The sequence below is a fragment of the Canis aureus genome, chromosome 1 (assembly GCF_053574225.1).
Source record: "Canis aureus isolate CA01 chromosome 1, VMU_Caureus_v.1.0, whole genome shotgun sequence".
Lineage (NCBI taxonomy): Eukaryota > Metazoa > Chordata > Mammalia > Carnivora > Canidae > Canis > Canis aureus.
Genome location: NC_135611.1, coordinates 38266933 through 38288161, shown reverse-complemented (window position 1 = coordinate 38288161; position 21229 = coordinate 38266933). Strand labels below are relative to the sequence as shown.

Here is a 21229-nt window from a genome sequence, read left to right as displayed (position 1 = left end):
GATCTCAGGGTCGTGAGATCCAGCCCTGTGTTGGGTTCCATTCTCAGCATGGAGTCTGCTTGAGATTCTCTCTCTCCCTCTCCCTCTGCCCCTTCTCCTGCTCTCTCACACATTCTCTCAAGTGAATAACTAAATCTTCAGAAAAATAATAATGGTATACAAATGGAATCACATAGCACGTAACCTTGCGGGTTGGCTTTTTTCCCTCTCTGCCTAATTCCATGGATATTCAATTTACTCAAGCTGTTGCATGTATCAATAGTTCGTTCTTATTTACTGCTGAATAATATTTCATGATACAGATATTTGTTTGTTTACCATCTGTCCTATCTGGGGCTATTACTTATAAAGCTGCTATAAATTGTTGCATACAGTTTACAGGTTTTTATATGAACATAAGTTTCCATTTCTCCGAGATAAATGCCCAGGTATGCAATTAATTTATTAATTTTTGAGACCCTAATGTGGGTCAATTAGTGAGCTCTGGAGGAAGAATAATATCCAAATGTCTACTCTCAGATGCCAGCAATATAGTACATTAGACTTTAAGTAGCTACTATGTAAAAGTTCTCACAGCTCATAAGGTAGTCAGGTTGTGGGGGTGGTCCTTACAAAAAAAGAGAAAGTGCTGGGAGTACAAAAACAATGCTATTGAAAAAAGAGACAACTAAATTTCACCTGACTTAATAGTGACATGAGCAGATAAATACCATTTTGTGATTTTTTATGGTAGTCATATTTTTATCCTAATGCTAGTGTAACCTGAGAAATAGTTTATATTTGAGGGTATTGTCTGAGCTTTACAGAGTGTCTATATGTATCTGGAGCATATTTAAGAGACTGGAACACTTTGGATGAAGACAAAGGTAATCCCAACATCTAGTCAAAACGATCAAAGAATGAGTCCTTGAAAAATAGGCTGAAGTTTCCAAGAGTCACAGTAGAATTCTGGGGTTGCTTCGTGTCGTTTTTTTTCCCCTTACAAATTATTAATCCAGTTATTTTAAAGTTCCTTATCTGACAGTTCCAAAATCAGAGCTACCCGTGGATCTATTTCTATTACTTAATTTTTCCTCTTATTTTTCAGCCACTTAGTTCTGTTTCTGTTCATGTGTGGTAAATTTTGGTTGTATGATATACATCACATATAAAAATGTATATGAGCACTAAGTAATGATGTCTTCCTCCAAAGAGGAGGACTTTATTCCTTTCTGACAGATGAAGTACAAAATGAACTTTACCCCATCAACACTGAGCCTCAGCATTTGGTAGGGCTGGTGTAGTTTTGGTTTTCCCTTACTTAACACAGAATGCTATAGCTATGTTGGGGCACTAACTGAAAGGTTGAAGTGTCCAAGTCCCTTCACCTTGGTATACGCTAAATTCCAAACTCTTGCCATAGCACCATTTCTAAGTTATTTAGCTTCCAAGCTACTGCTTTTTTACTCATTTTCTCAGCAGCAAAATCCTCACACATATAGCTTAGGATTTGGGTAAATGTCTCGAAGTAAAATTATATGCAAAACTTTCAGATTGTGTTTCTGTAGTTAACTCTGGGATTTCAAGTTTTGGCTGCTTTTGCAGTCCCAGACAATATCTTCTCTCTCTCCAGCCCAGAGAAACTGACATAAGCCCTAAGGCTATTACTTTCTGCTTGGCCTTTAATTTTCACACCTTGAATTATTAAATGTCTTTGAGAAGAAAAAAAAAGGTAATCATCATATCATAATCTGGTATGATTCCCTTTTCTCCTATTGCTACATTAATGGTAATCTTTCCATATCATTTTGCCTTAGTTGTATTTCTTATATCCACCTTACAGTGCTTCATTAAATATATCTCATTTTGGTTTACCCATCATGTCTGTTTGTTGTTGTCACTTAGCTAAAGAAATGAGACCTGATTCTGGAATTACAGGAATGGGTTAGCTTATCTGATGCTGATTCCCTGATCATTAGCCTCACATCTAAGGAAGAGACTTTCTCGAAAGTTCCAAGGCTACTTGCTAAAGGTTGGATGCTTAAGGTAATTAATCCTGGTAAAACATGGATGTTGCAAATCATGGCTAAGATCTACCATGCTGCTACATCACAGAAGTGTGATCACCAGGTTTGGGGTATCCACCACTCACTCCTGTGAAGGACTGTTGCTACCTGAGCCATGAATGGTGTTGTAGAACAGAACTGAGTGTGGGAAGCAAGGTTGCATCCCAGAAGGTACCTTCGCACTGCTGTAATAACCAGGGTTTGACCTGCTGCTCTTCTACCTTATGAAGATGGCAGAGGCAGAACGGAGTGTTGACCAAGGTTCTCATGTATCCCACTCGATTGGAATAGCCCTGATTCACCAGGAGGAGAGCTGGTGCTTCCCTAATCATGCAGTTTTATACATCTCCATAGTCCAAGGGCCACAAAATCAATTTTGGGGTCTGATGTTCAGCTAGCAATGTTCCTATATGTTGCCCCCAAATGAAATGGGCATCGAGTAACCAGCACACAGGTTTCTGCTCCAGTCTCAGTGGTTTTCCTCCAATAAATGTTCTTCCAACAGACTTGGCCTTGTTTCAGTAACATTGATAAGTTCCAGAATTTGATGCCTAACCTTCCAGAGATCTGCAAGATTTTTTCATAGTCATCTAATAAAGGCTTACTTGCTCTCCAAGGGTCCCCAACATATTACAGGTTATATCTTATTTCCCATTCCAAAGTTTTCAGGCACTTCTGCTCTTTTCTTCCCTGATATTACTTTACACTTTGGAGTGACTCCTCTTTAGGTCTTTTCTAGAGCTCAATGCTTAACTGAGGATTTGCAGCATCTATCTTTCTGATGTAAATTCACACTCAACCCCCATTAGTTGTAAACTTCTATTAACAATACATAGCATATGACCATTTTCATTTGAACCCAGAGAGTTCAAAATCCCTTTTCATCTAAAACTTCCACAATATTCTCGGTATGGTACAAAGAATGTATTCCCTCACAGGTTCCTATTTTGAAATTGTTCAAGTACTAACAGAATCAGCAATTAGTTACATTTATTATCTTTTGCAAACAAATTTATGTTATGAATCATGCAGTTTACAATTCTTCATTTTGTGAACAAAATGTAATTGCTAATAAGTACCATTCTAGAATTCTCTATGCAAATAAAGACACCAGAGTTCAACACGGTCATTCTGGCAATTTTGTTAGTGTTTTGAAACTGTATTGTGTTCTATAAACATTTTTATTGAATGAATCACTGCACCAAATAAATGGGTCCTATTTAAAATGCAACCCAGATTCATATCTTCAACAAAGAAGTCCTTAGAAATAGAGTGAATATTTTTAAATGGGCAAGAGAAACTAAAATCATATCGTTGGAAAATGTAGGAACATCATTCTCAGCTCCAATCTCAGGGGCCTATTATGTTTAAATGTCCATCGATAAACAAAGAGTACCTGAGATTTTTACCAAATAGATCTTGGGGGTGGGGGGATATTAAGAAAGATTCAATCTTTTAATCTCACAGTAACATTGTTTAAAAATAAGTCTCCTATAATCTCCAGATTATAGCTCACAGGTGTGCTGGGGCCTCTCTCTAAATGCCTGGTTCCCAATTCTGTCCAAAATCTACTATCTAACCTGTTCTATCAATTTCCCCTTAATTTCATTATGTCTCTCCTTCTGCTTATTCAAATGTGATTAGCAAAGTTCAGGTCCACAGCTGGGAAAGACAGGCAGGAAGGAGGGAGACAGATGGACCAAGACAAAATTGAAAATTTCTCTTTTGAATGGAGGCTCTGGAGAAGAATGAGTATATTCCTGTGTTAACAAATATTATTCTAAAATTTAAGACTCAAATGAACTCCAGTCATAGTCAAGTGAACTTACAAATATAGGGCTTTTTCCTGCTTTGTCCTTTTCTTTTGCACCTTTGCCAGCATCCCACTTCTCAGCATTTATGTCAGCCTCACTCCATTCTGGCCAGATCGGGAACTTCCCCTTCTTCTGCTCAACGGAACTGGGTTGTATATTACTACTAGAGATAGAGCAGGGAGGTGGGTTAGTTTAGTTTTAAGTTAAATCTCTGAGGCAAAATACTGGATTCATTGCATGGTATAAAGTAAGTGATCTTGTCAGTGGTCATGCAAAAGACCTTTTTCGATAGTCTTACCTGTAGTCAGACAGCTTCTACAGGCTAGGGTTAAAAAACTAAAATACCCAGAGAGAATATTCCATATACAAATTCTGAGCCTTAGCCCCTACTTACTAATTCAGGATCCTCATCATAAATACATAAAATGCCATAAAGGGGAACATTTATATACAACTCACACTTAAAATCCTTTACGTGTATGTTATTAATGGCTTTTTGAAGATCCGTACAAATAGAATTTTGATTTTTGCCAGTATGAGAGTATTATGTGATCATTATTTTAAACTAAACTTTGGGATACCTGGGTGGCTCGGTGGTTGGGCCTCTGCCTTCAGCTCAGGGTGTGATTCTGGGATCTGGGATCAAGTCTCCCATTGGGCTCCCTGTGGGGAGCTGTCTTCTCCCTCTGCCTGTGTCTCTGCCTCTCTCTCTCTCATCATAAAAAGATAAATAATAAATAAATTAATAAATAAAAATGTTTAGGGGTGCCTGTGTGGCTCAGTGGTTGAACATCTGCCTTTGGCTCAGGTCATGATCCTAACGTCCTGGGATCCAGTCCCGCATGAGGCTCCCTGCAGGGAGCTGCTTCTCCTTTTGCCTGTCTCTGCCTCTCTGTGCCTCTCATGAATAAATAAATAAAATCTTCAAAAATAAAATAAAAAAGTAATCTTCTTAAAAAATTAGGTAAGTAAGAAAGACAGGCCCACTCCATTTATAAACCACATTCTTAAACCACTGTCCATCCTTTCAGACTAATGTGGAAGGATATATATTTCTTTTTCAAAAATAATATCATTCAGCATATTCTTCTTATAAACTGTTTCTTTCAATTTATCAGCATATTGCAAATAGTTCTTCTGTCAATGAGAATTTATAAAATACAAATTTAATTATTGTAGACTGTTCCATTGTATAAATATACTGCCTCTCATTTAATTAAGTTTCTATATTTAAAAACTTGAAGGTTTTGATTTAAAATATTTTTCACTATCATAAACAAGACTTTGATGGCTATCCTTATTGCCAAATCTTTGCATATATTATTATTTCTTTTCTTAGGATAGATTTTAGTAAGAAGATTTACAGTGCCCAAATATATACATATTTAAAGTTTGTGATTTTTTTTTTACTAATTAACTACAGAGAGGTTGGACTTGTTTTATACACTTATTATCAAAATGTTACAATTTCATATCTTTAAACTTTGACTTTTTAAAAAATTTAAAAATTAAACTTTTAAAATTTATTTATTTTTAAGATTTTATTTATTTATTCATGAGAGACACACAGAGAGAGGCAGAGACAATAGCAGAGGGAGAAGCAGGCTCCTCTCAGGGAGCCCAATGTGGGACTCAATCCCCAGACCCCAGGATCATGCCCTGAGCCAAAGGCAAACGTTCAACCACTAAGCCACCCAGGCATCCTTATTTTTTTTAAGATTTTATTTATTTATTTATTTATTTATTTATTTATTTATTTATTTATGAGAGAGAGAGAGGGAGAGGCAGAGACACTGGCAGAGGGAGAAGCAGGCTCCATGCAGGGAGCCTGATGTGGGACTTGATCCCGGGACTCCAGGATCACACCCTGGGTGGAAGGCAGGCGCTAAAGCCACCCAGGGATCCCTGTCCCTACTTTTTTATTATTGTAAGTTTTAAAGTCTAAAATATGTGCCTTGTTTAATTTTTCAAGTTTTAACTATGAGTGAGCCTGGAACCCTACTCCAGACCCTGGGATAAGCAGTGAGCAAACAACTAAAATATCTACCCTTCTAGAGTGATGAAGTTTTGGGAAATAGGTGAGGTCTGGAGCTGACGACCAAGAAAGAATTCTTGAGACATCTTTGGTGCAAAGTGGTGGTTTTATTAAAGCACGGGGACAGGACCCATAGGCAGGGAGAGGTGCTGCCCTGGGCCTGTGAGGGGTGGCTGATTATATACCTGGGAGTTGGGAGGAGTTTGAGGATAGTGTACTCTCCAAGGAATTTTGGAAGCAAGGTTTCCAGAACCTTGGGAGGGCTAGCTATTGTTGGGAAAAGGTCACTTATTACTGTCTAATAAAACCTGAGTCATGAGACCCTTCAGATGTACCATGTGCTTGGGGGATGATTGCCAACATGTATCTTGGGGGTTTAGAGATAAAGGAAATCTCTAAAGGAATTTTTATATGTTAAAGTAGGCTTACAGGCTCCTGGGGGTTGGGCTAAGATTGTCTTTTGCCCTTAGCAAAGTATGAACATTGAGGCAGTTGAGTCCATAGGGGAATGTCCCTCTGCCTATTTCAAGGACTTGTCGATGTGCTGCCCCACGCTCGGGTCTTGTCCTCAGCTAGCCCTGTGTTCTCCCATCATAGAGTTCATATGCTAGTGGGTGGAGACACAAAATCACAGCATAAAATAAGTAAAATATATAGTATATTAGAAAGCAAAAAATACTAAACAGAAATATAAAATAGGAAGGAGAACTGAAGAGTTGATACACAATTTTTAATACAGTGGTTAAAGAAAGCACTCCATAATAGGGTAATACAGGTAAGTATTACAGGGTAATACAGGGTAAGTCAATAGTGAAAGAACATAAAGGATTGAGGCACCAGATGGCTCAGTTGTTTAAGTGTCTGCCTTCAGCTCAGGTCATGATCCCAGGTTCCTGAGATCTAGTCTGCATCTGGCTGCCTGCTCAGCAGGGGGTCTGCTTCTCCCTCTGCCTTTACCCCCCTCCCTCCTCATGTTCGGTCTGTCTCAATCACTCTCTCTCTCTCTCTCTCTCAAATAAATAAATAAATAAAATCTTAAAAAAAAAAAAGAACATAAAGGATTAAGCTGTGTGGATCTGTGGGAAAACTGTTCTGGATACGGGAAACAGCAAGTACAAACAGCAATGCAGAACCTTCTAGATGCAGAAAGCATCCTGGCTTACTTGAAGAATAAAAATTCAGTGTGGTTGAAGGAACGTAAAAGGAGATACTTTCAGAGAGGTAACAGGAGATGCAGAGATTATGAAGGTGATCTAAGCCAGAGAAAAGACATGGGTTTCCCTAGGTGAGAAGGGAAGCCAACGGAGAGTTTTGAGCAGGAAATTTTGTGGGGTTTTATTGTTGTTTTGGGTCTTTTTTTAAAGATTTTATTTATTTGAAAGACAGAGAGAGTAAACGAGAGAGAGAGAGAGCACAGGCACGAGCAGGGGCAGAGGCAGAAGTAGAAGCAGACCCGCCACCGAGCAGGAAGCCTGACAAGAGGACTCATGACCTGAGCCGAAGACAAAAGCTTAACAGACTGAGCCACCCAGGTGCCCCAAGCAGGAAATTTTGTAATCATTCTTGCTGCTCTATTGAGAAGAGGCCAAAGGAAACAAGACAGAGAATTTAGAGGGCACTGAGGGGCGCCTCCCTCGCCCTCCCTCTGCCTATGTCTCTGCCTCTCTCTGTGTGTTTGTCATGAATAAATAAATAGAAGGCACTGAAATAACAGGTGAGAGCTAATGGTGATTTGGACCAGGTTGCTAACAGTAGAGGAGGGAAGAGAGTCCCCTGTTTTTAAGATAAAGCCAATAGATTGAGTTGATATTTCCTGCAAAACAGAAGACTATGGGATAGGGCAAACCTGAGATTAAGAGTAAGCAGCATTTCACTTTTCAATGATTGTGTTTTAAATGTTTATCACATGTTTGTGGAGATGTTGAGTAGTTAGTTAGACATAGGATTCTGAGACTTTAGGAGAAAGGATTTTTCTAAAAGTGAAAATTTGAACCATCAGCATTTAGATGATGTTTAAAGTCTTAAGACTGGGTTAAATCACCAACAAAGTGCCTATACCTAAGGAACAGGCACTCCCAGGAAGGCTAATCAAAACACCTAACAACTGGTAAGGAATGAGCATTGACCAACCCTCAAAGCCTCCAGATATGCCAGACATTATTTACTTTAATAATGGGATCAGGGATGTAAGGACCTCAGGGTAGGTCAGGGACTCTAGGAAAGAGGCAGAAATGTCTGGGGCTCCTGGTTATTAGTAAGGTTATTGGTAAGGCTACTCAATAATCAATATTAAAATATTTCAATAGTCTATCAATACAGCTGTCTACTTGCCCTGATACTCCACATGAAAAGTCAGAAAGAGTAGGAAGAAAACAGAAAAGCAGTCCATGAGTGGTGGGCAGAATAATGCATCCTCTCTCCCCGCCCCCCCACCCCTGGCCCCACCAACACATCCACACCCTAATCTCCAGAACTGGGGGATCTGTTACCTTCCATGGCAAGAGAGAGTGTGTAGACAACTTTAAGTATTTGAGATGGGAGGTTATCCTGGTCTATCTGCATGGGCTCAATGTAATCACAGGTGTTCTCAAAAGTGAAAGGAGACAGAAGTAGTCAGAAGGAGATTTGATTCTGGAAGCATGAATAGAAAAATGCAAAACTGCTGGTTCTGAAGACAAAAGGAGGAGGCCACATGCCAAAAAGAGGGTGTGGTATCTGGAAGGTGCAAAAGGCAAGGATATGGATTCTCTCTGTGAGCCTCCAGAAAGGAATGCAGCCCTGCCAGTGCCTTAATGTTAGCTCAGTGAGACCCATTTTGGACTTTTGACCTCTGGAATTGCACAATAACAGTTTTATATTGTTTAAGCCACTAAGTTTGTGGTATTTTATTATGACAGCATTGAGAAACAGTGGTAGGAATAAAACAGTAGAGGGTTTTACCTTGGGTGCCAAGTAAAACATTTTTTAAAGTAAAAAAATGCACAACAGATCTAAATGCTGGTAGTAGATCAACAATTGAAATATGAAAAAATAAACAAGAAGGTTAAAGGTCTTTCCTGGTTTCACTTTTTGGGGCTGGGGTGGGAGGGACTTTCTGGAACACCCTATCTAGTATAGCAAACTCTCTATATTCTTTTATATTGTTTCATTTTTCTGGCACTTGGCAGTTGTCTCACTAATCTTTCCGTGTTTGTGTGCCTCCAAAGTAGGCTTTTTTTTTTTTTTTTTTCAAGGTAGGCTTTTTAAGTTCCATGGGTAGGATCACAGAAACAGTGCCTGGATAACATAGGAAATCTGTCTCCCTGGCTCTCTGTCATCTCTTTACATGAAGTAAAGGGATGAATGCTCTTATGTATATGTCTATCATTTCTAATTAGAACTGTTTCAAGGTTTTACGCATAGGTAGAGATTGATCAGATGGCTCACCAGTCCTGTTTTCCATTTCTTATGTTTCCCATACTCCTTTGCAATTTGGCTAGTACTTTGTGGTGGTGTTTTGGACAATAGCATCTGGGAAGATGTGTTGTATCCCACCTTTAGGCTTATAAAACATCTGTGAGGCACTTGTCAGCATGGCTTATTTAGCACATACAGAGCCACTACAAAACTCCTGATCATACCCTAGTATACACGAGAAATATCCTTTATTGTGTGACTGGGGGGTTGTGTGATATTGTAGCTAGTGTTGATTAGCTTCCTACTTGCTTCTTTGGTATTGTAGCTAGTTAACATTCATCACCACACATAGCTACAAAATCTTTTTCTTATGAGAATTTTAAAAGTCTACTCTCTTAGCAATTTTCAAATATGCAATATAGTATTATTAACTATAGTCATTATGCTGTACATTACATCCTCATGACTTAGTTATTTTATAACTGGAAGTTTATACCTTTTGACCACCTTCACCCATTTTTGCCTAACTCCTGCCTCTGGCAAACACTCATTCACATTTTTCAAAGGCTTTTAATCATGATAAATTCATTCCAGTCACAAATATATAATATACACAGTATATTTATTTATATATCTATGTTAGTTACATATATATATATATATATATATATAATCATCTTAACACCTTTGTATTGTTGCTTACTTAATATATCATTTTCGTGTCAGACTCTTCTGTCCAACTTGGCCTGCTGTTATAAATTTGCTTGTGCTGCTGCTTCTCTTTTCCCCAGGAGCACCTTTATATTTTATATTTCTACTCTGGAAATCAGCCTATTGTCTGGTTATGCAGAACTTTTTTCTCTCTCCAAATATCAGTTTCCTTTAGAATATCATTTGGCATTTTGATACCAGAATGTGTATGATATACAGGATGTGTATTATAAGCACTCCGCATTGACTGTGTTAAGTTTTTAAAAAACAATAAATTTCCATTAATATATTTTATTTACAAATTTATAGCCTCTTTTAAAAGTGTCAGTGCCATTTCCCCTGTCTCAATAGCGTATTTAGACTCACTGTGTAGAAGGGAGTATTTAGCCATATATTTTGAGGATATATTTATATTTCAAATCTTATGCAATTTTTAATTTTAATGTATTGAATCATTTACTAGTCCTTGAATATATTGCTATATGAATAAAATAGTGTATCCCCCTGATTTTTCAGTGTGTCAAGTTTGATTTCTTGGCCTATATAATTTTCTAGAATTTGGGAACATTTATTTCCTGGTATTACCAGTTCCTAAATCTTCAAAAGTCTTGAATTGCTTCTGTGTTTAAAGATTAGCTTGCTCTCAGAATTGATGAGACCAGGAGTCATGTGCTTTGCGTATTTAAGGGTATCGGCTGTACGACAGCAGTAGACACATTCTCTCAGTCAACATCAAAGGCATACTGCGCTGACAGTTTCAAATGCAACATATTTGTGCATGATCTTTTGAAGTCTACAGTATATTTGACATTGGGCTATATTTGACTATTGTTTATATTGTGTTTAACACTGTAGGTGAGCTATTGGGCTGGTATAAGTTACCTCAAATGAGTCTTTTTTTAAGTGATCTTCAATATAGATGGAATCAAATTTGACATGTTACAAGGAAAGTAGGCCAATTAGTGATAAAGCTTAATAGCTTAAGGGAAGGAGCCAGCACATTTACTTACACTTGACAGAATGAAGAGGGAAGCAAAATATAATCTTAGCAGACTCTTTATGTTTTTAAGAAATTAGATACTCCTTTTACAAAAATAGCTTTTAAGATATGGAACTTCCCAAATGAGTTAAATTTTACCATGATTTTGATGGATACAAAGTCACCAACTTCTTTTTATCTGTATGGTTGTAGGAACACTCCATAAAACAGAGGTCCTATAATGTACTATTTTATGCCTTGATTTTTCTATTAATATTATGAAAAATGTCCCTTCCTTCCTGAAAACTATTCTAGTCTTCTTTTTCTCAGTTTGTTTTACATGCTATATAGAAATCCTCCTTTAAATGTATATGTCTTTAGACTTTCTTTTCCAGCAGAGTGGATTAAGATAAAAAAATATTACCTACAAATGCCTACATAAAGAAATAAAAATCTTCAGGATCCAGAAATGAAGAGGGAACTGAAAGTCAGAATGTTGTAACTCTAAGCTGAAGCTGTAGCTTCCCTGGGGAAGTCTTAGCAGTCTTATGAATGTAGAGTCTTTTGTTTTAACATACATAGGACAAACGAGGAAAGGGAGTGCTCCAACCTTAGATAAAGGCACGACTTTCCAAAAGTTTAATTATTTTTGTTTATTTTTTTCAAAGTTGTTTTTGTTGTTGGTGGTGGGATTTTTTTGTTTTGTTTTGTTTTTGTTTTCATTAGAGACAAAAAGACAGATGCAGAAACGTAGGCAGAGGGAGAAGCAGGCTCCCTGCAGGGAGCCCAATGCGGAACTCGATCCCAGGACCCAGGATTCACCATCTGAGCTAACGGCAGATGCTCAACAACTGAGCCACCCAGGTTCCCCAGTTTAATTCTTTGTAAAAAGGTGAATAAAAAAATCTGCCCTATAATCTTAGATGATAAGAAAGCTAGATTTTCTATGCTTAGTGTTTGGCTGAAAAAGGAAATAAAAAAAATCTTCCTTGAGAAATGGAAACCTTTGGACTAAAACTTACGTAGGTTTGAGATCTGACTTTAAAGTCATATGGGTTTCTGGATGGCTTATTTACATGAGATACCTGAACGAAGAAAATTCCATATTACATTGAAAAAACAATCTTTCAATACAGGATTACCTTGGGGAGAGGGGATTGGAGGAAAAAAATACCCTGAGAAGGATGGGCTCATAATAAAAGTGTCCTAAAAGGCAAGAATATACAAAAATATTCAGAAATCACAACAAAAAAGAATCGAGCGTCAAAAATTTAAGATAGTAGAGAAATAATCTATAAGTAATTTACCATGTATATGCTTATAATGATATAAAAGAAGAAATTCAATCCCTGAAAGAAGAATTATACCCTTTATATTTGTCAACATTAACAATCAAAGCTAGCTACAATATCAAAGAAGCAAGTAGGAAGTAATCAATGCTAGCTACAATATCACAAAACCCCCAATCACACAATAAAGGATATTTCTCATGTATACTAGGGTATGATCAGGAGTTTTGTAGTGGCTCTGTATGTGCTAAATAAGCATTCTTGGCTCCTTCCATCTTGTGGCTTTACCATTTTCTAAGATCTTCTCTGAAGGCTTGAGCCATGCTGACAAGTGCCTCACAGGATGTTTTATAAGCCTAAAGGTGGGATACAACACATCTTCCCAGATGCTATTGTCCAAAACACCACCACAAAGTACTAGCCAAATTGCAAAGGAGTATGGGAAACATGGGAAACATAAGAAATGGAAAACAGGACTGGTGAGCCATCTGATCAATCTCTACCTATGCGTAAAACCTTGAAACAGTTCTAATTAGAAATGATAGACATATACATAAGAGCATTCATCCCTTTACTTCATGTAAAGAGATGACAGAGAGACAGGGAGACAGATTTCTTATGTTATCCAGGCACTGTTTCTGTGATCCTACCCATGGAATTTACAAAGCCTACCTGTGGAAGCAGACAAACACGGAAAGATTAGTGAGACAACTGCCAAGTGCCAGAAAAATGAAGCAATATAAAAGGATATAGAGTTTGCTATACTAGAAAGGGTGTTTCTAAACATATTTAAATACTTGGTAAGTTTGCTACTTTATTTCTCTTTTCTTGGGTGTGATTTCTTTTTTTGTAATTTATTTACTGATAGTTCTTCATAATTTTAATTTTTTTCTTTTTAATGTTTTTAGTTCATATTTTGCAGATATCTACAAAAAGGTATTTAAATATGTTTAGAATCACCAAAAAGATAAAGGAGGGAAAGTTCTACTTTGCAACAAGCACAGAAAGATATTAAGCAATCAAACAAAAAATGAGATCAATGTGAACAAAGAGATATTGATTGGGAAATTTTATCAGTGACAGTTCAGCTATTGAAAGAATAGACTAAATAAGGCCAAAGAAAGGAGAGGACTAATGATTTAGAAGGTAGAATGTTTAAAATCAAGTGTTTGAAACAGACTCTTAACTACAGAGACCTAATTGAGGTGATGGGGGTGGGGGGAGAGAGATTAAATAGGTGATGCAGATGAAGGAAGGCACTTGTGATGAGCACCAGGTGATGCATGGAAGTGCTGAATCATTCACTATACTGCACTCCTGAAACTAATATCACTCTATATGTTATCTAACTAGAATTTAAATAAAAGCTTAAAAAAATAAAATCAAGTGTTTGCATTAAAAGATAGAAAATGTGAACTACACAAGTGGATAGATTGAAAAACTCTAGTGTATGCCTATGAGGAGGCCCAGACAGATAAAATAGCTAGAATGAGGATGAGGAGAAATATCTGGAAATATGACTGCTGAATAATATTCAGAATTGAAAGGCACGTCTTCAGATGGAAAAAAGTACATCAAGCAATAACAAAGGATAAAAGGGAGGTCAAGGGGTAGAAATCTACATCTAGACACATCAACTGAAAATTATGGATAAATGATAAAGATGAAAATCTATACATAAAGAAATGACAAATTACCTAAATATAAAAACAATCAAATTGACAGCAATAACAGTCATGGCAAAGCAAGGAAATGATGTCATCAAAGTTGATGATGTAAAATAACTGTTAATCTTGAAATTAAGATCCAATTAAACTCTTATTTTAAAATGAGGTAGAAACATTTATCTTGAATTAAATAAAAACATTTAAAATTGTGAGTTTCCCATAATAGATTCCTATAAAAATACTTACTGAAGGATTTCTCTCAGAAAAACAGGAAATGAACCCAGATTGAAAGTGTGGGCTACAAGTAGCAATGGTAAACAAATGTGTCAATATAACATTTGGTAAAATTCTAAAAAGTATTTCCCACTAGCAAATAATGATAATAACTTTATGTTTTTAAAAGCTATCAAAAATAAATGAAGTCGGAAAGGGAGTTCTGACGGACATTAAGGTGCCTGGTTTTGCTTTAGGAATAATGTTGAGTAACTGTAGACTGACTACATAGGAAAGTATCTGAAGATAAATGTGTTTTAAAAGTAAAGATTGTCTTAGTCAGTTTGGGCCAGGGACTATGTGGCTTATAAACAACGGAAACTTATTCCTCATAGTTCTGGAGCCCAGAAATCTGACATCAAGGTGTCAGCATGGTCAGATTCTGATAAGAGACATCTTCTGGGTTGCATATGTCCAAGTCTTCTCTGTGTATCATCACATGGTAGAAAGAGGGCTAGATAGTTCTGTTGTCTTCTTCTGTTTTTTAAAAAGATCTATTTATTTATTTGAAAGAGGGTGTGCACACGAGTGGGGGGATGGGTAGAGAGAGAAAAATCTTCAGATTCCCCGCTGAGCATGGAACCCCATATGGGGCTCAATCCCATAACCCATGAGATCATGACCTGAGCCGAAACCAAGAGTCATATTCTTAACCAACTGAGCCACCCAGGTGCCCCTCTCTCAGTCCTCTTCATAAAAGGATGCCAATCCCACTCATGAAAGCATCACATTCATGACCTCATTACCTCTTAAATGCCCCATATCCAACACCGTGACATTTGGATTAGGGTTTCTATATGCAACTTCTAGGGTAAGCAAACATTCAATTCATTGCAAAGATACTTCAAGAAATAAAATATAAAACTTCCGAACTTAGAAAGAACGGATCTGACGTTAGGGAATAACTCAGTGTAAACTCTGCCTTAGGTAGACAGGGAATTGAGAATGCAGAATTCTTTTAAGTAAGATCAAATCAACCAATCTGTCTGGAGACTAAGACATTTTAGAAAAATACTGTTTCAGAATGAGAAAGGAATTTCACTCAACCAACAGTTCACTTATTTTTAACTAACATTTATTGAACACCTGCTCTGTGACAAGCGCTGTGCTAGATGATAGGGTTACAGGCTCATAAATACATGTCTCTGCTCTTGAGTTTATTTTGGAACTCAAACAGGTAAACAGATGATTTCAATATAATGTAGTATATGCAGAGATGGAAGTATTCACAGATGGCATTGTGCCCAATGTAAGGCAATTAGGAAAAACTTCCTGCGATAAATAGCATCTGAGCTGTTCTGAAAGATAATGAGAAATTTTCCAGGTTGTAAAGGCAGAAAGGGCATCAGTAAGAAAAGAGAATGGCAGAAGAGACCGTACAGAGGCAAGATATAGCAGAGTACAGAAAACTATGAGCTTTTCAGAACTGCATGAGCATATAGTATAAACCAGTGAGGAAATTAGGTTAGAAAGAAATACAAGGCAAGCAGGCAGCCAGCTCCCCACTGAGGGTCTTGCTGTTGAGCTTGGACTTTATTTTCTAGATAGTATTGACTTTGCCCATTGTATAAAGATGATCATTTTATTCATATATATATCATATATATATGAATATATCATATATTCATGAATATATGATATATTCATATATTCATATATATATGATATATATATTATGGATCATCCCATAATGGACTATTGGTTTAAAACTAGAAGCTTGGGATGCCTGGGTGGCTCAGTGATTGAGCGTCTGCCTTTGGCTCAGGGCGTGATCCCAGAGTCCCACATTGGGGTTCCTGCATGGAGGCTGCTTCTCCCTCTGCCTATGTCTCGGCCTCTCGCTCTCTCTGTGTCTTTCATTAATAAATAAATAAAATCTTTAAAAGAAAAACTCAAAAAACTGGATGCTTGAGGAATACTGAATTTTCAATACAATTCAAAAATGAGCACAATGATAATAATTATGAAAATGATTTAAGGTAATCATCATATCTGTGAGTTGCATTCTTTTAATTAAAATGCTTATAACAAGATGTCTCTACTACATCAAAAACCAATATTTAAGAAGATAATATATACTGGCAATTACATGTGATTTGGGATTTCATTTTTAAGGAATGAATTGTATCCATACTTGCATATATTATTTGTGGGCATATATTTGTAAATACTGCTTTAAACCCTCCCATCTTAATATTTAGAAATAAAATGCAAAATTTAGGTAAAAGAAACCTAAGAGATAGCATGTTCTTTCAGTTGAAGCAGCAGGGACCAAATGTATCCTCCCCCTAGGGCAACCAAAAAAATGAGCAAAACACATGAAACTGGTCTTCAAGACAGACATCAAGTGATAAAGGATGGTGATTCTGAAAAGATAGGAACCAAATGAGGTGAGCCCTATTACTGCCTCGGCTTTTGGGCTGTGAGAGTTTGGGGCTGCAATGCAAGGAGAAGTAATCCAGGCATATCTCAGCAGTTTCCTTGGGTAGAGGAGCAGGAGGTCAGAGTCTAGGGGACACCAAAACAGCTAGGCCTTGCAGGACAGAGACTAGAACAGAAAGCCTCAAAGAATGAACTACTGAGATCTTCAGAGGGTCATCCATTTCACATATATTTTAGGATGAATTTTTCCATTTCTGCAAAAAAAAAAAATCACTGATATTTTAGTAGGAATTGGATTTAACCTGTAGATTGTTTTGGGTAGTAATGGCATTAAAAAGTCATGAAGTCTTTCAATCCATGGACATGAGATGTGTTTCCATTCTCTTATGCCTTTAATTTCTTTCAGCAATGTTGTAGTTAAAAGAATTCAGATTATAAAAAAGTATCTTCTCTGACCAATGGAATTACACTAGACATCACTAAGAAAAAAATCTGAAAAATTCTAAGATATTTAGAATCTAAACAAAATACTTATGACTAACCAATATGTTAAAGAAGAAATAAAAATGGAGGTTAGAGTGTTTGAACTGAATAAAAATGAAAAAAAAAAACACTAGAATTTATTGCTACTAAAGCAATATATAGGAGAAATTTTATAGCACAAAACACCTATATTAGGAAAGAGAGTCTCAAACAACATATTCAGTTTCTACCTTAAATTAGTAAAATCTAAAGGAAATAAAGTAAGGAAATTAAGATTAAATCAGATCAACAGAAATAGAAAATGGAAAAATGATAGAGAAAAAGCAATGAATCAAAAAATCCAGTTCTTCGAGATCATCAAAATTAATCAGTCTAGTCAGCTTGATCTAAGAAGACAGAAACTACCAGTATGAGGATATCACTACTGATTCTAGACATTAAAAAGATAATAAAGAAATATTACAAACAACTCTAAGTCCATATATTCAATAACTTAGATGCAATGGAACAACTCCTTAAAGGACATAAACAAAGAATAACTCATAAAGAAGAGATAGGTTGGGGATCCCTGGGTGGCGCAGCGGTTTGGCGCCTGCCTTTGGCCCAGGGCGCGATCCTGGAGACCCCGGATCGAATCCCACGTCAGGCTCCCGGTGCATGGAGCCTGCTTCTCCCTCTGCCTATGTCTCTGCCTCTCTCTCTCTCTCTCTCTATGTGACTATCATAAATAAATAAAATTAAAAAAAAAAAAAAAGAAGAGATAGGTTGGACTGGAGATACTGAATATCCCTGTATCTATTAAAGAAAATCAATTTATCATTAAAGACTTCCCTATGAAGAAAAGTCCAGGTCCAGATGGCTTCATTGGTGAAGTCTACTACTCAAGGAAGAAATAACGCCAATTCTATACCACCTGCTAGCAACAACACGGAAGAATATGAAAATAATTTAAATGAATGAAAGAAGCCACACAAAAGGTATACATGAGTCCATTTATATAAAACTCTAGGAAAATGAAAACTAATCTATGGTGACAGAACACAAAAGAGTGGTTGTCCAGAGACAGGTGAGGAAGGGACAGAAAGTGGGGGATCACCAAGAAATCACAGAAATCTTCTTGAATAATAAATCTGCTTGTGGTCTTCATTCATGTTGATGTTTTCGTGTGTGTGTGTGTGTGTGTGTGGTCTTTTTTTCATGTGCGTTGATGTACTGTAGATCTCATTGAAACATATCCGTAAAATACATGTAATTTACTGTATGTCACATTTACACCAACATATCTGTTTTTAGGGGCACCTGGGTGGCTCAGTCAGTTAAGCGTCTGCCTTTGGCTCGGGTCATGATCTGTGGGTCCTGGAATCAGCCCTGCTTCAGGCTCCCTGCTCAGTGGGGAGTCTGTTTCTTTCTCTTTCTCTGCCTCTACCTCCCCCCCTTGTGCACTCACTCTCTCTTTATCTCTCCCCTAAATAAATAAAATCTTTTTTAAAAATTTTAAAAGTAAACACATTTGCAAAAAATAAAGAAAAAGAGGGCTTCCTGGTGGCTCAGTGCATTAAGGTTGCTCTTGGCTCAGGGCCTGATCTCAGAAAAAGAAACAAAACAAGCCCAGGGATTATAAAAGACAAATTAAGGAAATTCCAAACAACATACTGTAATAACAATATCATTGTTCCTAGAGTGATAATATATAGTAAAATTCAATCCACATTGTATGATATATTTGATTACTGAGTCATATGCAATAAAACATCTTTTGTCTACATATTCTTTCATGTATACGTATTCCTGATAAATTAAATACCCTGAATAATTTGGAGTTGGGAAGAAGTCAAAACCATCTTTATATTTAATAAAGGAAGTCCATAATTGTATTAAAATGTATTTTATAATCCAATTATTAATACAACATGAATAAAATAATTTTTTAAAACTTAAAAACAAATAATCACATACCTTGCAAAGATGACAAAATGATTTCTTGAAAATTCTTAAATCAATTAAGAAGATTAAATAATACAATAGAAAATGTGTAAGAGCTGAAAACGTTCAAAGAAAACTTTAGCTAGTACAAAATCATTAGAGACTAAGCAAAAAAAAAAAAAAAATTCAGAACCTGATTTACATATACATAGTCCTATATGTGCTTTAATTAGATTATTTTTCACCCAAGGGATTAAAACTTCAATAAAATGAGGGTCTGGAATTTTGCCATTGTTTTCTTCAAGTATGCTGGTCAGAGTAAAGACACGATTTTATTCATAGTGGAAGGCAGTTTATTCGTCCACTGTGCAATCAGCACGCCTTCTTAAATTGTGTCAGCTAATACCCGGAAGGAATCAGAATATGAACAGATTTACACAATTGACTTAATTTGGGTTGGGGCATTCTGAGCTGTACTCTTCAAAAATATCAAATATGTAAGGAAATAAATTGCAATCTTAAAAAAAATTTCAATTAAAAATAGTTAAGGCCAGGTTGTCATGCTGCCCTTTTATTCTCTTGGTTTTAGTAAAATTATTTAATTGGACACTGAATTTTAAGAGTTCAACATTTATCCTTTTTTTCAATACATTGCGCTTGAGTAAATACGAAGTTTGGTAAGACTTGGTTTCTGTTCCCAAATAACTTAAAATTAGTGAGAATCAATACACACAGTAAGAAAGCTACAAAGGCAAAAGTGAAAGGGTTTTTAAAAAAGTTAAAAGCTTTATCAGCACAGAAGAGGGGATGGAATGGTTTCCGACTTAGCAGATCAATGATGGAAGACAAACCATGAGAGACTCCTAACTGGAAAATGAACAAAAGGTCGCAGAAAGGAAGGAGGGTAGGGGGATGCGGTGAGACTGGGTGACCGGCACTTAAGGGCACTTGATGGGGATGATCACTAGGTGTTATACTACTTGTTGGCAAATTGAATTTAAATTATTTTTTTTTAAATGATGGCTGCACAGAAAAGTAGGCCTTAAGATATTCATAGAATAGTAGGGCTGGGGTAAAAGCAACTATAAGCAGAGACAAGAGGATGGGGAAGGCACAGAGGAAGAATGGACATCGTATGTTAGGGTTTGGAAGAAGAGGGAGTTGCAGCTGGCTGTGGCCCCATCGACTAGCTCTCTCTCTCTTTCTCTCTCTCTCTTCCTTCCCCACTTCCTTCTTGCTTTCTTTTGTAAAGCAGAAACATCCCACTAGTAGAGTAGTGCGTTAAGAAGATTGAACACCAATAAAAAATAAATTTATTTTTTAAAAAAGAAGATAACTAATTAAAAAAAAAAAAAGGTGATGACTAATAGTACTGCACATAAAGAAAGCTGGAGGGCACCTGGGTGGCTCAGTGGTTGAGCGTCTGCCTCAGGCTCAGGTCGTGATCCCGGAGTCCTGGGAGGGGGTCTTGGGAGGGAGTTCTGCAATGGGCTTCCCGGAGGGAGCCTGCTTCTCCCTCTGCCTGTGTCTCTGCCTCTCTCTGTGTGTCTCTCATGAATAAATAAATAAAATCTTTTAAAAAAATAAGCAAATAACAGGTGTGCAGGACCCACAGGCTTTTACATGCACAGGTTCCAGATGACTTTTTTTTTTAGCTGCAACTCCAGCTATTTACCTCATGACCTCATTCTTCATCTATGGTGCAAACCAGTCCTAAATTCCTCCTAGACTTTGACCCAAGGTGAAGCAAACAATGAGGCTTTGTCTCTAATTTCTAATTCATTCATTATAATAGTATGTAGAAAGGGCCCTGTTGGCAGTGTGTGCAGTACAGCCTTCATCTTTGACCTTGACTTACCTGACTAAACTGTGCTTCTGGTTCATCTGGGACAAAGCAAGCAAAACACCTCAGAGTTCCTGCTTCCTCTCCTTTTGCCTCTGTACCTACAAGATTCTATGAGCTGGAGGCTTTCCCACTAATTTATAACTAACCTTGATACATCCTCCTCTCTGATTCAGTAGAGAGCTCCTCTGAATGCCCTCCTAAGCAGTCCTACTCAGAAACAAATGCTGTAGAAGGTCTGACAGTGAAGAGAACAGAGAAGCTCTGAGCTGACAGGGCCTCTGAGAGTCTCCACTGAGGCTGTGGATGGCAGCCACGCACCCCGAGGAAATGAGGGCAGAAAGGGCACAGTAATTATTTTCAGAGCTTCAACTGGAGTAATATATGTA

General features: G+C 37.1%; 1 protein-coding gene across 3 annotated transcripts in view; it reads right to left on the bottom strand.

Annotated features, from left to right (window-relative positions):
* Positions 1 to 21229, bottom strand: part of ADGB (androglobin) — a 161213-nt gene that overhangs the window by 132916 nt on the left and 7068 nt on the right. For 2 of the 3 annotated variants that reach the window (XM_077896299.1, XM_077896289.1), the window contains exon 2: positions 3875 to 4022. In XM_077896299.1, the coding sequence (XP_077752425.1) occupies positions 3875 to 4022 (148 nt within the window). The remainder of the gene's footprint in view (positions 1 to 3874; positions 4023 to 21229) is intronic. The other variant, XM_077896293.1, reaches the window with a different exon arrangement.